At 36.2% G+C, this 22,740-nt stretch overlaps 1 protein-coding gene across 4 annotated transcripts in view; it reads right to left on the minus strand.

Annotated features, from left to right (window-relative positions):
- CTNNA2 (catenin alpha 2) overlaps positions 1–22,740 on the minus strand; it is a 478,287-nt gene that overhangs the window by 100,398 nt on the left and 355,149 nt on the right. For all 4 annotated transcript variants that reach the window (XM_040555118.1, XM_040555119.1, XM_040555120.1 and 1 more), the window contains exons 8-9: positions 16,009–16,089; positions 1,984–2,136 (exon numbers count right to left, since the gene is read on the minus strand). In XM_040555118.1, coding sequence (XP_040411052.1) covers positions 1,984–2,136; positions 16,009–16,089 — 234 coding nt within the window. The remainder of the gene's footprint in view (positions 1–1,983; positions 2,137–16,008; positions 16,090–22,740) is intronic.

The following is a 22,740-nucleotide window of genomic DNA, read 5'->3' on the forward strand; positions in this document are numbered from 1 at the left end:
CAAAAGACAAACTGTTATGATAAGAAGTGGGAAAGAGAAGACAAAGAAATAATGAAAGGAACTCTTAAAGGGAGATTTAAGTATTCTGTAATATGGACTACATAAGGAAGTTAACTTCCACAAGCCTCATTTTAACACCATATATTTTTGACAATGTATTGACCATACAAAAAAAAAAAACTCTCCTGTATTCATCAAATATTAAGATTTTTTTTTCTTCTCAGAATAGTAAAAATGCAGCTCTTACAAGCAGAAGTATTAAAACTTAGGTTATTTTTCCTGACCTTTCGACAGAATTTCAGTTGAACTTGGTCAGACATCCAAAAAATTCAGATTCTGATTTTAAAATGAATGATTAATATTATAGAGCTTTCAGAGTATTGGATTTGCAGCGCCAAATTCCTCTAACATAAGCAAGTGCAACTCCATGCACTTCAGTGGAATTGTGTTTGCATATATTAGCATGCAATTCTGGCCCTGTGCCTGGGAAAGGATCTTTCGTTCCACATTCACTTGATTATGTCTCATCTTTAAACCACATTTTACGATCTGCAAAATACTTGACCCACAAAACCACAGAAGCCCATCTGCTCAGATACCATTGTGCATCATTAAGTAAAAATGATGAAACTATTTTAAGTGCAAAATTGTGCGTACAGGGGCCATAAATGTATTCCAAACATTTATTTTCTTGTGCACCTAAAACTCAGGTTTCAAAATTCCATTTCCATTAGAAACTTATTCATTCAAGATACTTCATTCGACATAATGACAATAATAATAATAATAATAAATACCCTTACAAATAAAAGACTAAGCCCTATCCAGAAGAATATATCCTTGGAAAAGAATATGGACAACAGTCTAGTATCATATGTCAGAGACATACAAGACAATTAATGATCTGCTTCTAGTAGTCTGGAACAATGTAAATGGATGAAAAATATTAGGTTTTCAGGTCAAGACATCTAATGTTGACATTATCTACATTTTAGTCGACAACAGCTAAGAAATCCTTACTCTTCTCTTGAGCTCCGGTACTAGAGATTTAGGACAGTGTCTGTTTTAAGAATAGAAGTCTTTGAAAACCGTAGCTCAATGCCTGTCAAATCAGTAATATCCTTAATATCCTTCCCTCCCAGCCAGCTAAAGAACCATTAGTATGGCTAAAGAGAAAGGATACTACAAAGTGGCTATAGATTCTTCAAAATAACACTAGTACAGAGAAGTTAATAGTGCCACATAATACCAAACACTGAGCGGTACTTGTCTTCAAAAAATACAGGCATTTTTCATAGTTCTTAAACTGTCAGAGGGCAAACTGCAGCAAACATTATCATCTTGTTAAAAGGCCATTCAATGAGCAACCAGCTTTCAATCATTGTATTTTATTGTCCCAGTGGTAGAGTTGAGCTATTTCAGTACCATTCGTGAAGCCTTGACGTTACTGTTTGTAGACTTTACACAATAGGTCTCTTCAGAAAGACATGATACTAAATACATACACAGAATACATATGTTGCAGAAGTAAGCATGGTCTTAAGACTATACCTTCTCTATATGTCCTTTTCCTATTTTGGTTTCGCACAACCAGGTCTTAAGCTTAGAGCTGCCTTTGGCCAGTAGCTGATACAGTGTTCTGAAGCACCCATTTGGATTTATACTTTGAGATGAAAATCTATCATGCTATTAGTAAAGCTGAACTGAAATTTACTTCTTCTTGCTCACAACTTTTAACAAAATACCAGGAATACATTTTAAACACGATTGATTGGTCTAATGATCTACCAAAAATACAGCACATGCTCTTCTCTGCCATGCATCCAGACATTTGCTATGCAATCACCAGCATGGAGTCAACCCAAACTCATGAAGCCTGTAGGACAGAACTGTTGCCTCTAACTCTTCAGCTAATCAATCACTTTTCTCACTTCTCCTAGAGAGAGGATACAGAAATCTAGCTGCATCAGTAGCATCACTTACCTCAACTAACTTGTTGGCATGCTCACGGAAGACCTGTGCATACTCCTTCACTTCTTTCTCATTACCACTTTTTGCGGCCTCAATGAGAACGAGCAATGGCACATTGGTCTCCAGGAAAGAATCCGATATATGATCCATTACTGCCTTCCGTAGCTGTGACAAAAGAAAGCAGACCAGTAAATTAAAGGAAAATTATCAATATACAGTCCCACAGTATTCATTGATTATTATAACTGAGCATTGATGTGTCACATCTCACAGTATTGGAAGGGAGTTCGGACTTTTTTATCCTTCATTACTCCGAGCTATCCACTTGCAGCAAGCATACCAATACCCAACTGTTAAGGGCCTAGATCTGCAAAACCCTCCTGAGGTTCATGCTGACTTGCACATCTCATCCCACAGGACTGAGTGGATCTATCCAGAACAATGATAATTACCCACATAATACATTGCAAATTGATGAGAATTGAAAGCTGCACACTACTTTAAAAAACAGTTCAGCTCACTTAAAAGCCAAATATGGATTAAGGAGCTTAACTTCAAGCAACCATTAAAAAATATTAGCCTGAATATATCTAAGCCTCTTCTAACTCCTGTACTGAATAGTATTCTGCACAGTAATGAGTTTAGCACATTTAGTACATGCCTCGTACTTCATACTCTTTCAAATATCTCCAGCAGGTGTAAATAGAAAACCTTTCTAAGCACTTTCCAGGTAGGATTAGCAAACATACTACAATTTATACGGTGGTGCTTTTTTTTTTTTTTTTAATAAGTTATTGAAGATTTAACACCTGTTATTTCATAAAAAAAAAATAAATGTTTGAAACTATATTACTGTAAGAATGATGTCACTGACTTCTTTTCTTCCTTACTAATAACTACTAATTAATGTCAAACTCGACTAAAATTTGAAAGACATCCAGAAGGATGACTAAAATCTTAAATAATTCTTCCTGGAAACTTAATTGCTCTATAGGAGTATGGATCAGAAATGTTTTTAGCATATTTTCTTCCACTTTTGGGTTGTTAAGAGTGGAAAAAAAAAAAGTGGACTTAGACACAACAAGCTGGGAGCTGTTTACCATAAAGGTCTGGTTAGCCACAAGTCTCCAAATCATGCATTTTTAGTTAGATGAAACATCAGGCAAGGTAATTTTGTAGTCCAGACTAGACGGCTTTATCTAGACAAGGTGCCACCTGAACAGCCAGCCATATTGAAAACTGTTACGTTGTTAGGCATTATAAATACATGATAGAAGATGCATTTGGAGTTTGACAGCATCACTTGTCAACTCTATTTCAATAAAGAGAAAGCTTACTTCGAATATTTCCATTCAACCCCTTACTAGTACACTAAAAACAAGCAGCAAAACAAAAGAGTTTTAAACATATCTATGTTTGCATTAGGTATTCCTTTTACTTAAATTACAGTTTAAGCAACTGATGTATTAAGAACAGCAATTCTTAATTCCCATTAAAAGTTAATTCTGGAAAAATATTTTTCTACTTCCAAAATGATTAAAGGTACTCAGAATAGCTAACACAGGAATACATATAAAGAGTAATGAAAGGAAAAGAAAAAAGGATGAATGCATCAGAGAGATCTGCCAAGAGCTGGAAGCTGGTGTATTGTAGCTACAACCTATCACATTGTCACCTCGTACTCTCTTTTCCTCTAAATCCATTAATATTCACTTGCTAACTCTTCTTTTATGCTTATTTTGAAATATTTCAGACTGTCCTTTGGGTCCATTTGTACAGCGTCTAACACAATGAGATCCCAAATCATTAATAGCTTCCATAGGTACCAATACATATATTGATACTAATATTATTCCAAACATATCACAGCATTGCCAAAAATGTATATATTTATATAGATACATACATATGCACACACTGAAGATGTCAAGCTTCAGAAAACACTGCAAACAGCATAACGCTGTGAAAACTAAGCTGCAATATGGCCAGATTTCTAATCACTACATATATCTGTCCTTCCCTACTAAAATAAGGGCATCATATATAGCCAATGTAAATGCTGCCAGAAAGGGTTTGTCTCAAGTTTGCTTAATCACCTTCTGTAGATACTTATCTCCCATCTCTTACTGAGAAACTCTGCTCCTAAGTGGAATGCCTCAGTTTAGTATGTACAGTTAGACTTTTTGAAGTCCAGCATATTGAAATAGACCAAATTTTAGTATTTCCAAATGATCACACAGTGGTTTTAAAAAATCCCATATGCTGTCTCATTTTCAGGAAAAAAACTGTAAAATAAATCTACTTGCTGCAGTTCAATATGAGTGTCAATAAAAACTACTGTTAATTTCACTGTCTGAAAAACTATTTTAAATCTTAAATGAACATTAACATTTTTTCTGTTTACTCTTTATGGGATGATGTTTCAAAGGGTTGAGTTAAATGAAGAAGCAATTCAATTTTTAATCAAGGTTAATGTGCTATTATAGATCTGATTATAAGAATGTGCCCAATGAAACCCTAAGAAAAGTCTCAGGATGTTTAAACACTTAGCTTATGTTCATTGGTATTAGAACCACACATTAGAAGTCAATAAAAAGGACAGATCGAGCATCAGCTAAGCAGCAATTTGGGGCTTACCATTGTAAATATGCAGCAGAGTTGTATCTGAATCAAAATGGATATCCTATTTGTAATGGCAACTGTATATTGCTTTCTGCAGTTCATAGTCTCAGCAGTTGAAAAAAAAAATCCTGAATTCTGACTGTCAGAGGTTTGAAAAAATAAAAAATTAACAAATCCTATAATCATATAGTGTGTTATTCATAGATTTCAGCAGCAGCACATCCCTGACCCCTCCTGTAAACAGGCATTATCATTCCTTTAGCAATTGGTTATCTGAGTTTTAGGACACCCTCGCATTGAAGTTGAAAGGTATACTTAATGCTTTTTATATACGCAGGAGACCACAAATTTTGCTATCCATCACCACAGACTATAAGGAATGACTTGACAAAATCATTTATTAGATGTGACAGGAGTGTGAACACAATTCATTCATCCAATAGCTCAAATAGATACATGACAAGGTAATATTAATTGCACAAGACAAGACATTTAAAGGTATTAACTAAGCATTACCAGTCTATTTGATCCAATTAGGGCTATTCATCAAAGTAAATAACTACTGGAAAACTAATCTTGTATGTTCTTTAGAATACTGCAACAAAGTCCAGCCAAAGCGATGGCTTATGCACCCAGAGATTTTATGGTTTCATACAATTGACATCAGCTCAGAAGGGAATGGGAGAAGTCTGTGACCTGAATTTAAATGGTCATAAAACATTCAGCAAAAAAGGTCAAGTTTTACTCTAAAAACAGCATAAGATCTTTTGCAAATGTGTACATTAACAAATGTCTGCGATTCCTTAATTTACCCTGTATTCCGATGTAAATATTTTGACAAATACTATTACTCGCAAGGCAATGGTTTATTTTTTTTCCCTACTGAATTTTACATTAGAGGTAGCTTCAAAGTGTAGATGGTTTCTACTAGATGAAATTCCATCTGTTAGAGAAAACAAATAAAGGTCTGCTCAATTCTTTTTGTCATGGAGAAAACTTAATTAACATGCAGCTAAAAGAATAATAAATTGGCCAGATGAGCACAAAGATATAAAAGGGAAACATCAAGACCTGGAAATACTTTTAAAAGTATGAATGGTGAAGGCAGCTTTTATGTCTTTCCAGTTCAGTCAATTTAGTCAGTTTATGGTGCACAGAGTCAGTTGCTGTTTTTGATAGCACCGTGTTCTACTGTTCTAAGCACTATTTAGGGCTGTTTTATCATTGTCAATTCACAGCTATAATTGAGCTCAAACAGGTTAACCTGCCCACTGAAATGATGTTCTCCATGGCTATATAACTATTTTCGAACCAAAATGTCTCAGTGCTACTTACGGTCTGGTAGAGAATTAAATGTCTAATCCTGACACAGGAAGGTAATGTCACAGCAGGAGATTAATGACTCTAACAGATTGTTAAACTTTATAAAGACTGGCAGTATAAAGCTATCTGTAACAAAAGTTTACCAAGGAGCACCGTATTCACCATTTTCTGTTTAACGCACATTACAGCCCGAATCCAGCTCCGAACAATATGTAGCTGCAAAGCACTGCCATACAGGTATTAATTAAATTGAAAGATATGAAAATAAAACCTTCTCCAGTGTGTCTTCTCCAACATTTTGTGAAACTGAGAACAGCAGAATGGGACGGTGGCCATTAGAAGCTGCTGCAATATAATGCTGAAAATAAAATCTCAGTCAATTCTGCACACTACTGCCTATGAATACATGAACAAAAAATAGCAACTTTGGGGAGATGTGGATGCTAATATTGTTAATTTTGTCTTCATAGACTAAACGGCAAAAAGGTTAACATTTAAAGCATATATCATGCATGGACACCTAAGTTACAGATTTCTGGAATATACTACATAAAAATATTTTAAGATTTGAGTCTACAAGAAAAAGTTAAGAAGAAGAAATATAAAGTCTGTTTGTACTCCTCTACGTGTTTTTCTGTGTGTGTTGTTTCTTCTTTCTAAAGAGAAGCTTCCATAGTCACAAAAAAGACTGGGGATGAATTTACTAATGCAAAGCAACTTCAAATGACTAGCTTTGAGCAGAAATTTGAAAGAGCAAGACAGAAAAGAAAAAGTTCCTCCTAGCCATTGGTCGCTACAAAGGAATTCTCAGTATAGCACATGGCCAGAACAACAGAACTCAATTACAAAGTACTTAAATACTTATTCCCCATTGATTTCACAGCTTTATTTATTTATTTATTTTGTGTGTGCATGTACATGAGTGAAGCATCAGTGAAATCAAAATAATCCAGAGGAGTGAAATAGCTATTTAGTCACAAATGGGAAGGAATTTGTCTACAAAAACTCTTTGTCAAGTTAATCCTTGCCATGACAAGCATACGTAGTAACTTCACTCAGAAGCAGTCAAATATAACAAGCTTTAAAGGGCAAAAAGTAAGCATTACATGTGTCACACTTGCATTCCTGTAGTCTACTCCTGGTGAACAAACAGGATGCCATACTAAACATTATATATCACTAGCTTCTCTAAGAACTAGAAATTTAGCTAGTGAGAGATTATGACCACTGACTTTGCTAGACCTGTCTACTGGAGCTGCAGGTAATGGCTGAAAAAAGATTAAAAATTGACTGTTCTGAAAAATGGATTTCCCATCATCCTTCCCAAGAGTCACTCAAATTCACAAACTGATCCCACCTTACGTGCAGAGATGATTGACATTTGATACTGCCAATTACCATCCATCCCTTTCTAAAAAAGCTCCTACTGCAGGGGATCCCAGCCTGTTTTTTGTTTGTTTGTTTTGTTTTGTTTTTCTTGTTTGCTTGTTTTGGTTGTTTGTTTTTGTAATTTCCTTGTGGTAATTTCTACAAAGCAGAAACTGAAAACACAACTTCTAGTATTTCTATTTGTATAGTAGCAAGCAACACTAAAGATACTTTAAAATGCTTAAGAAATGATGTTACTGAACAAAATGTCAATTAAGAAGCAACTGAAACATCGAAATCCCATTTGGAAATTAAATTCTACATACTCCTTACCATTGCTCATAAATCCATTAAAAGGACAGAGTTTTAAAAGTCTTTGGAAAGGGACTATTTTTTCACTCCATTTATACCGCTCCCTTCCTCCTGCTACTGCATTACTGATAATGGACATCAAAATTTGAAGCTATCTTTATGAACACAAGCTTCTCTGAGTTTTGTTAGCTGATGTGGCTACAGGTCATTCTCCGGCTGACATCGCAAAACAGTTACTTTTATATAAAACTATCATCGATACAATCTCCTCTGATTTATTTTTTTTTTTGGGGGGAGGGAGGATGAAGCAACATTATACACTTCTGTTGAGCATCTCTCACATTTATAAGTGTTTTTAAAACTCTTTTTAATGAGATATGCTGTACTTGTTTCTCTGCAGTGATTACAGGGGTAGGTAGCTTCTAAAGTTCCTGGACTGAGTACAAAGATCTCTTGAAGTATGTGAGTTTTTAGGAAGACTCATTATTTGTGGAATAATAGATGAACTATGTGCAGTGATCTACTCATACACAATATATTTTGTCACTGAATTTTGGCTCGTAATTCTTTATCTGCCACTTTGAAAGCCAACTCTTTGTACTGGCAACATCACTCAGTTAGAGGGGAAAAAAATAAATAAATCAGACCCTATTACAGAAAGCAAGAACAGCTATAGGTACAACATTCTTTGTATTTTGCCAGACAAAAATAATCCATCACGAGTATTACATTGCAGATGAAAGTTTTCTTCATTTGATGGAAATATTACACACTGTAGCCTTGCACAAAAATACCTGATATGGGTATAGTTTCCTGAAATATGGCACCATATGTGCATCAGTAAACATTATGTGTAGAGTAAATTAAACTCAGCCTTACAATTAGGCTGTAAGGAAATTACTGCAGACCTGAAAGAGTAAATCAGCAGTATTAAAACACTCTCCATTTCCTCTGAAGCACTTCAGAGCACCATAAAAACCTCAATGTCACAGGGATAAACATCTAGAATAAATAGATTTTGAGGGAGACAAAGATGCGTACATTCAAATAAGTTCAAGTCAAAAATCGTGATTAATAGTTCATTGCCTATAATTTTTTATATCAGTTTTTTTTTTTTCTAAAAGTCCTTTATGAAAGTAAATACACCAGTGAGTCCATCACATAGGAGCAGACAAACCGAGGATGCAGTATTTAACAGCATGCCAGGGGGCTTTCAGTCCAAGCTGGTGAAATTCAGAGGTTTTGAATATTTCTATTGCTTTAAGGATTGGCTATAAATTCAGTGGAAGCTGAAAGAGCAGAGGACTTTATCAAATAGAGCATTACTATCTCTGCTGTACAACACAGCATTACACAAGATTGCTGTCTAATACCTTTGTACAAGCTGACAGGGAAACACAGTAAAAACGTACTGACATACACGCAATGCAGTGCACCCACATTAAATGAATACAAGCACTAAACATAGTGCTGGCACAGAAATAAATCTGTATTAGCGTTTGATAGACAGCTTTCAGAAAGACAGCTTCCAGATTTCCATAATCAAGAGCACTAAAGTCACTGCAGCTGAAAACATAACCTATTAAGCAACAAGGAACAGGTGATGAGTTTCTAATGAGCAAGGGCTGATGTTGCAGGTGGCCTTAGGTTCAAAGATATTCAGACTGACTTATGGCTGGCTCACCTTAAAAAAATACCAACATTTTGTCAAGGAGCATTTTCATGCGACAGAATGAGGCAATATCACCAATCATGCTCCACATTCCCTTGGGAACAACCCATACCTCATCTTTGGTAATATAGCACTAACTTAGCAAGACTCCTGTGGATCGTCTATTTAAGTATGACCTTGCTTCAACTTTGTCTTCACAAAATAAATCTTTAGTAAATATTCATGTGAGACTAAATTTGAAATTACAACCCTCTTGGATATTCTGCTGCTACTTCACACTTGCATGACGTTTTGCATCTTCATAACTCTGTATAAACTCTCTTAAAAAATTCTCACTGTGCTACATGAGCTAGGTAAGGTCCACGACCCTCTCTCTCTCTGTTTTTAACTCTCCTTAAATTATATGAATTAATAGAGCCACCTTCAGGATTTATAACCTTAAACAGTGCCCTCTTGTCTGCAACAAAGGACACACAAAACCTACTTTTATGGTAATAAGAGAACTCACCTCTCCAGCCCTCCCAGACACGAGCCTATTGCTGCAGTGTTGACTGGCTCTACAGCGTGGAAGTCAAAGGATTACCTACACAACCTACCTTTAAGCTCCTGTCTTTGGGGTGTGTAAATTAGGAAGCAGTTTTCTCACAACTCCCTATATATGAAAAAAACGAGCTTTTCCAAAGTACATCCTTAAAGCCCTCCAAACCACTCTCTGAAGATTAATTCTCCCAGTTGATTGTATAGAAGATTTAAGGAAAGCCATCTTGCTTGTATTATCACCCAGTTCCCATACTTGACACCAGCTGCTATGAACCTATGAACCCTCAGGGGTTTCAGGTTGCTTTTTTTTTTTTTTTCTCCCAATTCAAATTTTTATTTATTTGGGTGTGCTGCTTAGCTCCTGAAACAAGCTGAAAGGAATTGGTTATCTAATAAATTCGATTAGAACTGCGTTCACTGTGTTCTTCTGAAGCTCCTAGTTTTGTTTTGCTTCCTAAGCACTCACACTTCCCTTGGGCTTTATCTTAATGTATAGACGCTGTCTGCCTTTAAAGCTGATACAATAGAATATCTAAATTGAGGCAGCTTCACCTTCAGAAGCATCTTAACTTTTCTGTGTTTCAGATTATTCTTCTGAAGATTGGACAGTAACTCTTGCTTGTCTTCGTAGAGCATTTTAGAAGGGGGAGAGGATAGATAAATAATTTAAATCAGTAAATCATGATTCAGGACAGCAAGACTGCATTTTTAGGTGCAGCTGGCCCTCCCTTCAGCACGTGACAAGTCATCCAGTTTGTGAGACAGCAGCTTGTCAGTAAAATGATGATGATACAATTTCCACTTTTGGAGGGGGTCCTGTGTTTTCTTCATAGTTTTTACTCACTGTAAAGAAGCAAGTACTTGAAGATAGAGAGAGATTTAAGTCCACAGACTGAAAGCATTATATAAGTGTCTATTCATGACATTGTATGGGTTAGATGCGATAAAACCTGTTCCAACAGAACACGGTTTTTCAGTTTTAGGTGTCCCTTTAGTCTAATTGCATGAGCTAATACTCATGTTTTTTATTCTGAGAGCCTCTCTGGAGTCTACATCAATTTTTGGCAGGTTCCAAAGTACTAAACAATTTTATTTTTTTTAACTACAAATGGCATTCATAAACAGTAGTGATACAACTGAATTTAAGTGGAAAAGACCAACATAAAGAGCAAATGGAGACAGGCTGCCTCTCAAGAGCTAGAAAAAAAAAAGATATGACAAATATTGCTAAGCACATTATGAAGCCTGTTATCTAATTCAAATTGTTGTAACTCATATTGAAGAAAGTACACAAAACTCTGAGCACTTTCAGAGACCTATGAAGTGAATAAAAACTGAGTACGATCAAGAAGTTCTCTTCAAGACCTTTTACCAAATTTGCATGAATAAATTACAGGAGGTGTTTTCCTCATCTTCCTTCACTCTTTTAAAAGTTTGACTTGTAGCCTAGTATAGCTACTGAAACAATGCTGTCAAGGACTAAAAGTTAAGGAGTATATTAACTATAGTTGTGCAGTTGAAGGGAAGTATACTGGAGAATATGACTGATACCTAATGAATACTGTGTCTGTAGTCCACCAAGTATCTTACAACGGTGTACATAAGAGCACAGCATAGCCCAATTAATCTAAATGACCAATTGTGTAGGGAAATTTGTAATGTGAAGTCGGTAGCTGGCTGGCCAGTGTACCAACACAGATGCCAGCTGGTCAGCCACCCCACAGGTACCAGCTGGCCTGTTGGCACAGCAGGTGCCAGGACCAGCATCAGTCCTTCCTGCATTTTACCTGCCAGCCCAGAGTAACAATGGAGCTACTGTAGAAGAGACTGCAGCAGAGAGGAGAGGGATGGATATGAGAAGATAAGAAAAAAATATGAAAATCAGAGATCATAAGGGAAGACCTGAGATTCTATTTGTAGGAAGACCAATACTGACAACACAATTGTACAGAAAACAAGTCTTCATTAATTCAGTTGTTCTCAATTTTGTTTTCAGTCCTATGTCTACAAAATATGTATTCCTCAGAGGCTTGCAGGATGTTGTCTGGAAAAGACAATCTGAGAAGAAGAAATTTTTGCTAAAAAGAAATGCTAAATTGGGATTTTTTGCTTCAGAGAGGAGTGTGAAGAACAGCAGCAGTAAGCTATGTGCTGGTGAGACTTGTCTGCTTCCAAGAATTCATACAACCATGAAAACAAGCATGGGTATTTCAAGAAATAATGAAAGCTTTTCATATATAAAATCACTGTTCTAGTTACTACTTGTATGCAACTACTAATAGGATGTTGATATTACTCAATTTTTGTTTATTTATTTGTTTTTGTGGTGCTGTGTGGTACGATAGCCCAACAGGAACAGGACTGCTCCCAAGAATGCATATCCTTATATCACTTATCGGGTGGTAACATCTACCTTTTGATAGTGCTCACATAGGTATTAAACAATAGTATTAATTTCTTTTAGATATCTACTAAAACAAAAGCACAGAACATCAGTCTAAATATTCAAAGTACCAAATGAATTCATCAAAATGTAGTCATTTCTGAACTTTCCGCTTCAAAATTCTTATTCATATGTTTTATTATAAAAGTTTGCTGCCTAAAACTGCAACAGGAACCAGAAGTCCTACTCTAATACTATTTTTTTCTTTGTTCTACTTCAGAATGAAACCTGGAAATTTCAAAATGCTAAATGATCAAAAAAACTTAAAACAATTGAAAACTTTGTTGAAATCTTTTAAATTTTGTTTTCAATTTTAGTTTTCAATGTTTTTTTATATATTCATATTTTTAATGAAAAGCTAAAGTAATCTACTACCTTCCAAAATGAAAATTTGAAACTATTGGAAGAAATCCAAATGTGTTTTTTCCACAGTATTTTCAACTCATAAAATCACATGAGCTTTAAAGAAAGATATTTTTTTCTGTTGAATATTTATTTCATAAAGTATTTGTAACTAACTTTAGTAATAATATAAAACTAAGGCTACAGGAAGTTGATGAATTGCCCTTAACAGCTGCATGAGAGCAACACTTCCAGTTAAGCTGAGAATTGCTGGTAAAAACTCTTCCCTTCTCTCTACAATTCCCTCCTCTTGGAGGCAGATGAAGTATTAGTCTGTCTTGAATGGACAAAAACGAGGAATTATTTGATTTCAATCTATTGTATAGAATACTGTAGACAGGCTGCACTGTTAGAATTAACAGCAGTACAGATATCTGCTCTTTAAGAGAAAACTAATGGTTTTGGTTATTATACCTTGTGGGGAAACTGACTGGCAAACATAGATTGAACAAGCTCAGCTGATGAACTGGAACAGGGCACGTAGAAAGAGATGACTGCAGCAGGGCAGGAGGCAGCAGCACTAACAGGTGGGACACCAGTGGTGGTGACAGCAGAACAGCTGGTGCCTTGCTCATACATCTCCAGATGATCTATAGACCATGTTGGTCCTCGCTATGCATCCGGTTTGTGTCTTAGCCAAATTCTTTGGTGTGTCCTTCCTGCTTATCTCTGCTTCAATGTCACCGCAGTGCTGCAGTGCTTGAAAAAGAGTGTGCATGCTGCTTTACGATTAACTGTAGTATTTAAGGGGTTAGTATTAATATTAGTATGAGGTCAGTATTTTTTTTCCATAAGGGGATAAAATAAACACACAAAATAACTGACATCAACAAGTACCCTGCTGCTGTCACCAGTCTAGCTTGCTGTACCACACAGTGCAGGATGTTTTTGTTCAACTTTTAGGTTTTGCATTAGTTTTTTTTACAAAAGACTAGTGTACTGGGAGAAAAAAAAAAAAGATCTCAAATCCTGCCAACTGGCACAACTTGTTATCATACACAGAACTCTGTGCTTTTTCCAAATTGTTCAAAATAAAGTAGGCAATGGCAGCAGTAAGCTATGGCCTGGTGAGACTTGTCTGCTTCCAAGAACTTGCTCAGTCTGACTTAGGTTGATGTTCTTACTGGCAGTTTATATTAAGACATATAATTAGATCTCCATAATACTTTTCCATTGTCCAGGCAAGTTTAAATGATGAGATAAAGTTGTAATTCCATCAGAATGGGAAATATTGATATGTCTGTAAATTGTGAGATGGAATTTTAGTGCTATGTGTCCCAATCACAATAATTTCATATAGCTGCATTTTATGTAGATAATGAAATAAAATCTCAGAAATAAAGAGCTAAGTAACATGGGGAGAGAAAGAAAAATCAGTCTTGGATAGTTGACTACTGAAGCCTAGCAAGGGAACCTGAATACCAAATGAAATATATATACCTTCATCACTACCAAAACATATTTTGTAGATTGTCCAATTTTATGGTGGTAAGTTTCATAAATCTGATCAACAAGGCTGCTTTAAAATGTATTAATTAAAAACAAAAGGCTTTATAGTATTCAAAGTTGGTTGTCTCTTCCATGATTAAGCCCAAAATTGAAAGACTGAAAGAGTGTAACACTGCAATCTCAGCTGTGGTTCATTTCTTCTTAATCTCTGATCCTTTCTCCCCGACCATTAAACTAAGTCCTCAGTGACAGCCACATATTGTGAAATTTAGCAGGGGATGTATAGGCAGGTCTGGGTAGACATACGCACATTTCATCCTCTTGATTATGCACAGGATGAAGCAGAATCTAGATTATGATTCTAAAGTACACTGATTCATAGTCTGAATATACATTGTTGAAAGCAGAGACTTTGTCTTCCTGTATGCTTAAGTAACACCTAGCGCAGTTAGGATCTGATCTTTACTAGCAATTGCCAAAATTTAATAAACATTATACCTATGTGATTAACAGTCATAAATACCAGAAACTATATTAAAAGCTTCATATCTATGCAGGAATCTATTTATGTATGTGCTTCACTTTACCCACATACAGAGTTTCAACTTTTTTGTGATTGCATTCAACACCCATGGGGCTGACTATACATGAGAAACAGAGAGTTTATTGAGAAAGGTGCCATTTTTTAATCACGTTTCAGAGTAAATTTGGCTTTAGAGATGAGTAATTCAGGCAACTGCTGAGAACCTCACACAGAACAGTAACTCGTGTTAGTCTGCTACTTCCTTTAAGCAATAAGAACAGAGGTGGGAGGCAACACATGGTACAAACTCCACTGCAGAACCTAGGATCACACAAATTTGGAGGTCAGAACAGTGGAGATCTTTCTTCTGTCATTAGCTGAACAACAGATGTGATGCTAGGCTTTATAGAGGGGAGTAGATGATTCATATTGTCTGTAAGTCCATTGCAAAATTTTTATTATTAAGAGAAATAAGCTCTGAGAATATTATCCTCAAAACACATTTGCTGATACTTCAGGAAGAGTTGAAAGAAGAAGAGCATTGTTTTTAAAATGTGTCTTTCTGGAACTATCGGGTTACAAATAGGTATCTGAAGGTACATTTAAGTCCTTACTTGTCTGCAGAGTTGTAGATTTTAGATCATTTATATAGGATCAAGGTTTGATTGGTCAGGTAGTAATTTTTTAACAGAAAATGCAGAGTTGGGATCTTTTCAAAAGTAGAAAAAGGAGGTGAAAAGATGCAGTCCCTCCCAACTTTTCAATTTGAAAATGTAAAGAGAAACTCATAGTGTGTTTCTTCTTTTTTTTTTTTTTGGTTTTCCAGTCTCCCTTCTTCTCCATCTCAAGACTTGTCTCAAGACAAATCTTCCAGTCTTATTACCCACTTTAAAGCTAAAAGTACTATAAGAAAATTGTAAACTATGCATAACAGTTATGTATCAGCCTTCTCCCTGTCTTCATAGGATCTTCATTTAATGTGGTAGTTTGGAAGTTTTTGAAAATATTTTTTTCTTACAAGCATTTTCATATTCCACTAATTATTCTTGTTATTTCATTGAGAGTATTCATATAAATACAAATAAGTACATATGCCACTGTTTTTATGACTGGGGATTCTGGGCTGCAAAGGCAGTGAAGGTCTGGCCAATCTGCCTACCCTCCCACGTATTAAGACCATTGGGTGTTAAATTGGAATACGTTCCAGTCTCCCTTTTTTTTGGCTAAGGAAATACTAGTACTTTAATGTCAAGTGCAATGTAGCGACATATCTAAATAAGGCCACAAATTCTTTACACTTCTCCAAGTGGCAAAATCAGCCTGAAGTTGAAAAGCAATGAATTCTTTGGAAATTCAAGAAGCATTATGAAAATTATAAATTACCTGTCTTCGAAGATCTCGTGTTTTCTTGGTCATCTTGTCAATAGCAATGTTGAGTGGGTCCCCCTTCTCCTTCCGTCCAGTCTGTTAAGAATGAAATATTGGAGTTAGAGAAAAGCAGTCCACAAATATATTTTTTTATCTTTAAACAGTTCAAATTTGTCAAAGGAAATCTATGCATGTCTTTTTGTTTGCTTCCATCAAGTTGTTATTTCCAATGCAATAGTTTAAATATGTTTATGCGTGTGTGTGTGTAGGGGGGAGCATGGCAGATTTTTTTAAAACAAACCTAAAATGATAAGAAGAAAGATTAAGGTGACTCACTGGAGAGTTCAGAACTTTTCCAACAATAAATTATGTGCATATATTATAGCCCATGCTCCAAAAATCTGGCAAGACCTTTCACTATAAAGCGAATATTAAGAGCTTCTAATCTCCATCCTGCCAGGCACTGGGAATGTTAAACATGATAATAAGCAGCAACACAGCTTGAGGACAGAAGGAAAATGGTCCTTACGCCTGTAACAGGAATCATATTGGCAGACATTAGGTGCAGTATAAAGAAGACTTCCACTTAAAACACTTTCCTGCAGGAAGTCTCAAAGCAAAAATCCTCACAAAGATTAAAAAGGGGGAGGGGGAGGGTGGGAGAGGGAGCTTTCTGTGGCTCATAACCACTGAAAAAAAAAACATTCTTTTAGGTTCCGTGGTGCAAAAAGCATTAAGTGACTTTGTCAGCTGCATTACCTCTCTTTTAAGTGAAGACTGCCTCTCTAAAGATTTTTCACATCCCTTACCACATTGAACTCTGATAGCTTTTCATCAAGAATCAAAATGATCTTCCATTCTTTCTGGCTGGACTCTTTCATTCCGAATGCTGTTTTCAAATTCTCCTATTTAGAATTGTTCCTTGCATATGATTAAGAGCAATTTTCTATTTCCAACTGAGCCTAATAGCATATGTTTCTGGGACCTATTGAGAAGTCACTTTTGGGGTGGGATGGGGATTAAACATACCCTTTCAATAATGATCGCTCAAATGTAAAGCTCTGTGTTATCAGCTCTCCATGGCCACATTGGCAAGTGGCCTGTGCTCCAGTCTTCTGCTTTAAGCATTCATTTGAGGGAACGCCTGCTTTCTATTATTGTCTGTAATTCTAATTATGATACGGGGCCAATGCCTTTATGATCATTTAGAAATCTGTAAAACCCGTCTCCTTGTTTCATTTAGAAATTCAAACATAACAATATCAAATGCCACCAGAATTTCATACAAAATATAAATTTACCTCGTAGGTTTCTAAAACGAACCCATTACAAATTCTGGAGCTAATCACGCGAACAGTAGAAAACAGACAGGGAGAGCATTTGCTATCATACAAGAGGAGGCATCTGTGTAACCTGCTAATATTTTTATCCCACTTTTCTTGTGTTCATCCTTTGAGTTCTGCTGGTCCCAGGCTAAAGAACTATGGCTCCATAGCCTAAGCCATCGTGGAACATGCTTTTAGTTTCAGATGTCCTGAATTCAACCCCAGATATTTTATCCAAGATGGCAACTGTCAGAAGTGCTCACAATGTATAGTTTTTAAAGCTGAATTTCACAGTAAAAATGAGGCACACGTGGGCAGATAAGTTTCGTGTAGGAAGCCTCTCCTAACTTCTGCAATGGTACAACAGGGACTGCAAGATGAGCTGGTCTCAGCCAGGTTGCTGGTCTATTAGACTACAAAGATACATTCCAAGAAAATTGTCAATTACTCTATCTGTGTGCTATCTACTAGCTGCACCAAGTGTCCTTGGTGACATCAGTGTTTTGGGATGCATTATTTTCCTACTCAAATAATTAAATTCCTTCAGTATCATTTAAATTCTTCTATTCCTTCTCATTGTTTAAGATTTGTACCATTGACTTTGAAGGATATGTAGCCACACAAAATGCTTTAATATATATTTTTTGCTGTGGTAATGATATCCTTCTTCCTTTTTTTTTTTTTTCTTCTTTTAAGAAATCCAAGAATAATTTGAAAATGGTGCAAACTGCAGTGAGTATTAACGCAATGGGAATAATGAAAAAGCAAACACCATACCATTTAAGGCTACATTGGGATGGTATTTTACAGCTCTCAAACAAGTTAGCAATTCTTCTTCAGTGATCTCGTGCGGGACAGACGTATCCTGCATTCACCACTGACATGTGAAATCAAGCACTTAATGCTTGGCACTAATTTAAGGGGTCATAAAACTGTCCTGAAAAGGAGCTTGGGACTTCTTGCAGGGTAGTCAGCTAGGGGATACAGTGACACAGAATAAATTAGGCACCTGATAAACTGCACAGTTTAGGAGCAACGGCTCCCGACATTCCCTAAACGGTCACTGGAGGAAAGCAGAATTTTTCTGATTGACCTAAAAGTTTGGGATTTATGCTCCTAACTTGGGTATTTCATACTGCTCTTTCTACCAATTCACATGGACTAACCCGTGAGGGTAGGCCCATGGTAGTCTACACCTAACACCTCTCCTGAACCTTGTTTCAAATTTATCTTGTACTTTTTACTCTAGTTTTAAATTAAATAAACAGTGGCCCTTAAGGTACATCCTATTGAGATACACAAGACAACTGGGAGCCCTTCTGCGACCCGTAGGCCACACAACACAAACTGGCAATATTCATCTGGCCAGCCCCTTCTCCCTTCAAAACAGAGAAAAGCCTCATCTATATTGCTCACTGAAAACGTCCTTGCTCTGTGCAATTGCCCGAATCATGCCTACACGCTGTCTGAAATGCTAAACGGCATGAACCAAGCTGTGCTGGAAAACAGGCCACCAAACTGTGTGGACAGAGATCCAGTTTAGCTCTCTCCATGGCAATATTTTGTTAACATATAAGAGGACAGTTTTTTCCCTATCCAGGAATTTTAAGTGATCTTCACCTGTTACTTAAGAAATGGCTGCTGCCTTTAAATTTGGGTAGAAAAGCCCTTCTTCACAGTACAATTTCAAAGGAGGAAAAATTTGTTTAGTAAATCACATTATTGTAAAATAAATAGCATGGCATGTGATGTTACATAGCTTCAGGCGGGTCTGTCAAACACCATCTGCTCTGTGCTGAAAATATAAGTTTATTAAAGTTTATTTATCTAAGTCCTTAAATACTGTTATATTAATGTTGCTCCCTGATAAATTTTTGGCCTCCATTCCTAGAAGGGATAGAAAGGAACTGAGCAGTTTCCTGTGTTTCTGAAAAAAACACATAAAGCTTGGTATTGAGCCTTATAGCATTTCTCTATTAATCTTTTTCTGCGAAGGGAAGAAAGATACTTTGGAAATGGGATAAAAAGGATGTAAAAACTGTTCCTGGCATTGGGTTGAAAGGAGAATGAAGAGAAATGCCTAGAATCCTTGGAATGCCAAAACATCAGTATTCAGAGTTCCTGTGGACAGAATTACCTCTCTTCATGATGAAATAATAACTTTGTTATAGGAGCATATATTAATAAAAGTCCCTGATATCTAGTGACCATTAGCAGTATTCAGATACTGTTTCTACTTGAGAGGTTTTCAAATGAGTCTTTCAATCCGTGTCACTCCCATCCTTACAGCTTTTCCCTGCCTGCTTGATTCGTGTCCAGTTTCTCAGAAGGACCTACTTCCATGGGCTTCTGACCAGGGGCTGTGCCAGGACACAAATGGACATTGCATTGCAGTTCTCCCGCAGTCCCTTTCCCAGATCAGACAATATAAGATTCATCCCCCTGAATATATTTTTCAAGCATTTAAAGCTAGCCTTAAGATGCTGAATAATTTTTCCCCATTTTCAACATTTCGAACATCTCCAACTTTCTCCAGTACCTGGAGAAATCTAGTTATTGTCATTTTGCTTTAGTAAATGCCTACAGTCACAACCACTGTCGAATATATTTCTTGAACAATAAAACAAATATAGAGTAAATTCATTATTTTCCTTATATTAAACAAAGATTAAAAAGCCCTACAGTTAAAACTTCATAGTATTATGGCGAGTGCTTATTTAGATAGGGAACTCCAATTCCATTAAGTTAGAAAGGGAAATAACAAAATATTAATAATAATAAAAAAACCCACCTTAATTACAGAAAGAATTTTCAGCATCTGCTAGAAAGATCTCTCTTAGGATATAGCACAGTTTTTGTTTTGAAAAAGAGCTTTTTTACCTCCCTCATTTTCTTCTTTTCGTAAGCTTTTCACAGTTTACACTGTTGGAATAAAATAAAAATCTCCCAAAATATTTTCACAACTATTAAGGCCATTTACTTCCCAAGACTTGCTCATTACAGAACTCTTTTGATCAGCATGAGGTACTTAAACGGATGCTGTTTTCCAGACCTAGAGAGTATCACAGAATCAAGACACAGACAGTGAGGCCAACCAGCCTAGAGCCATAGTGCATTTTGGATGACACGCAGACAACCTTGGAAGAGGATGTTTTAGACTGGAACTGTGTTGTCAGCTTTGACTAATTCCAAATAACCCCAAAAGGGAAATTATAAGGCTGTCATTTCAGCACGTGAACCAGATAAGATTGCTGCTACCATTACTATTATAAAGAAGGCGTAAATATTATGGTAATAAATATGTTTACATGCAAAGTCTGCATCATCACACGATGCACACGCTCATGTGAGATGCAAACCCATTACTTTGAGCACATTATGATTTTTGTTTTTACAATCAATGACAGATGAACATGGCTGGCAATAGTAACCTATTAAAGATGGGGATGGAGTACTACCAAATACACAAAAAGTGCAGCGATTGCAAGCCTACAATGTAATATCACAGATACAAAAACAATGTGCATGACTACCAAGTAAGATACATTAGAGAGAGTTACCAAAGAAATTATTCCTTTAAAGTGCCTAGTCTAGAAGCTCAGTGTTTCTATTTATCACAAATATTATTAATAATAGAAGCCTAAAGTGGTGTAAGAAGTTTTAGGACTACTGTTTTCACACATTCCCCTGTCTTCTCTGCTGCTTTAGATGTAAGCCCAAACACCTGGGAGAACTCGGTCTCCTAACATATTGCATGTTGCATATCCAAGACACCCTCATTGCCATTTATCGAGCAATTTAGCCTCTAGGAGACAGCTGGAAAGATTACCTATTGATCCAAAAGCTACCAAACCTTGATATACTCTTATATTTTCATCATCCCCTAGGTAGATGGTTCCATTATTTACAGTTTATTCAAAACTTCAATATCACAATGTTTTATTAAGGTGTAAACTGCTGCTCAAAAGTATATCTGTCCTAATATTTTATTTTAAATGTTGAACAACATCACTCTTTAAAAACTATGCTCATGTTCAATAGCCCTTTTAAAAGTGATGAAGAGAAGCTTACTACTAAGAGGAAAAACATTTTGAACATCAGACGTAAGCTGCCTCAGTGCTTTTAAGCAGAAAGCTGGGTTTAAACACACCAATACATAGTCTCCTTCTGACAGGTTAAGAAGACTAATTCCAGGTCAGGAAAAGGCTAACCCATATATCCTAGTAGAATTGAGTAGAGGCTAAATTTCACTGGAAGCTGAAAACCTTAGCTATTAGCTAGGGAGATGGGTCAGGAAAACATATTTTAGAAAAGTTGTGTGGTCCCCCTATGGATGAGCTGAACAAGACATCTTAGAATATATATATATATATATATATATATATATATATTTCACATTGGTAAGGTGTGTAAAGCTCTTAGGAACATGGTGTGAATGACAACTACTGGTTCTGCTCGGCTCAGTAATTTCATCCATTCTTTATGTTTATACCTGTAAATGATGTTTTTTTCTCTTTAGAATTTATTCGAAGTAACAAGATTGTACCTTCTGCACTCATCTGCTTTCTATATTCAATTTTGCTAAGAATCACCTCACATGGAATGATTTTGTTTGTTTCCCTTTCTTCTTAATCATTTTTTTTTTTCCTTGAGGAAAAAAAGGAGAATTCTGCATAAATGAGGGCAGAAAAGGTTGCTTAGAAATCCTTCAACTCAGGTCTTTTGACTATTGTTTATGCAGCAGCAGTCACAAAGGAGAAAGGTTTGGACACCACAGAGAAAGGACAAGACAAAAAGATCCCAGTATGTATATTATCTTGCCAGTCTGCAATAAAAAACTGAATTACACTCTTTCTTCAGGGCACTTCCATAGTACTACTCAGTTCTAGAATGTCATTCATTAAATAACCTGCTCATAAATGTAAGTTACGGACAAGAAGTTCTTCCTAAATGAAACAATTGCTTTCAGCAGTTTTTAATTACCTTGTAAAATTGTGACTAGATCACAGTGAGTGTAATTGGTTCCAGCGTAGCATAAATAATCACAACTATGCAGAAAACTGGGCAAGCTGCATCCTTGCAGTCCCAGGCAGTAATAAAGGCAACAGAACATAAATGAACCATGAGCTGGGTACCATCGCGGTATCTCAGGTGCGCAAATCTTGTCCTTGGCCCGGACCCAAACAAGTTTTATCTAGATTTGCACACAATTAGAACTGAACATGCAACAAACTAAAGAAATAATGAGAACTGACTACGGAAAAGGGTGAAGAAGACTCTCTATTTTATCCACATTTTAATGCAGTCCACATCACCACAACAGCCGAATGCCCTTGAGGGAGGAGCTGCTGAATTAAGTGGTGTGGTTAATATCAGCCGTGTGTGGTTTGCTCTCTTATCCTCTCACAAGAGGGAGAACTTG

Source organism: Cygnus olor, chromosome 4 (genome assembly GCF_009769625.2).
Source record: "Cygnus olor isolate bCygOlo1 chromosome 4, bCygOlo1.pri.v2, whole genome shotgun sequence".
Classification (NCBI taxonomy): Eukaryota; Metazoa; Chordata; class Aves; order Anseriformes; family Anatidae; genus Cygnus; species Cygnus olor.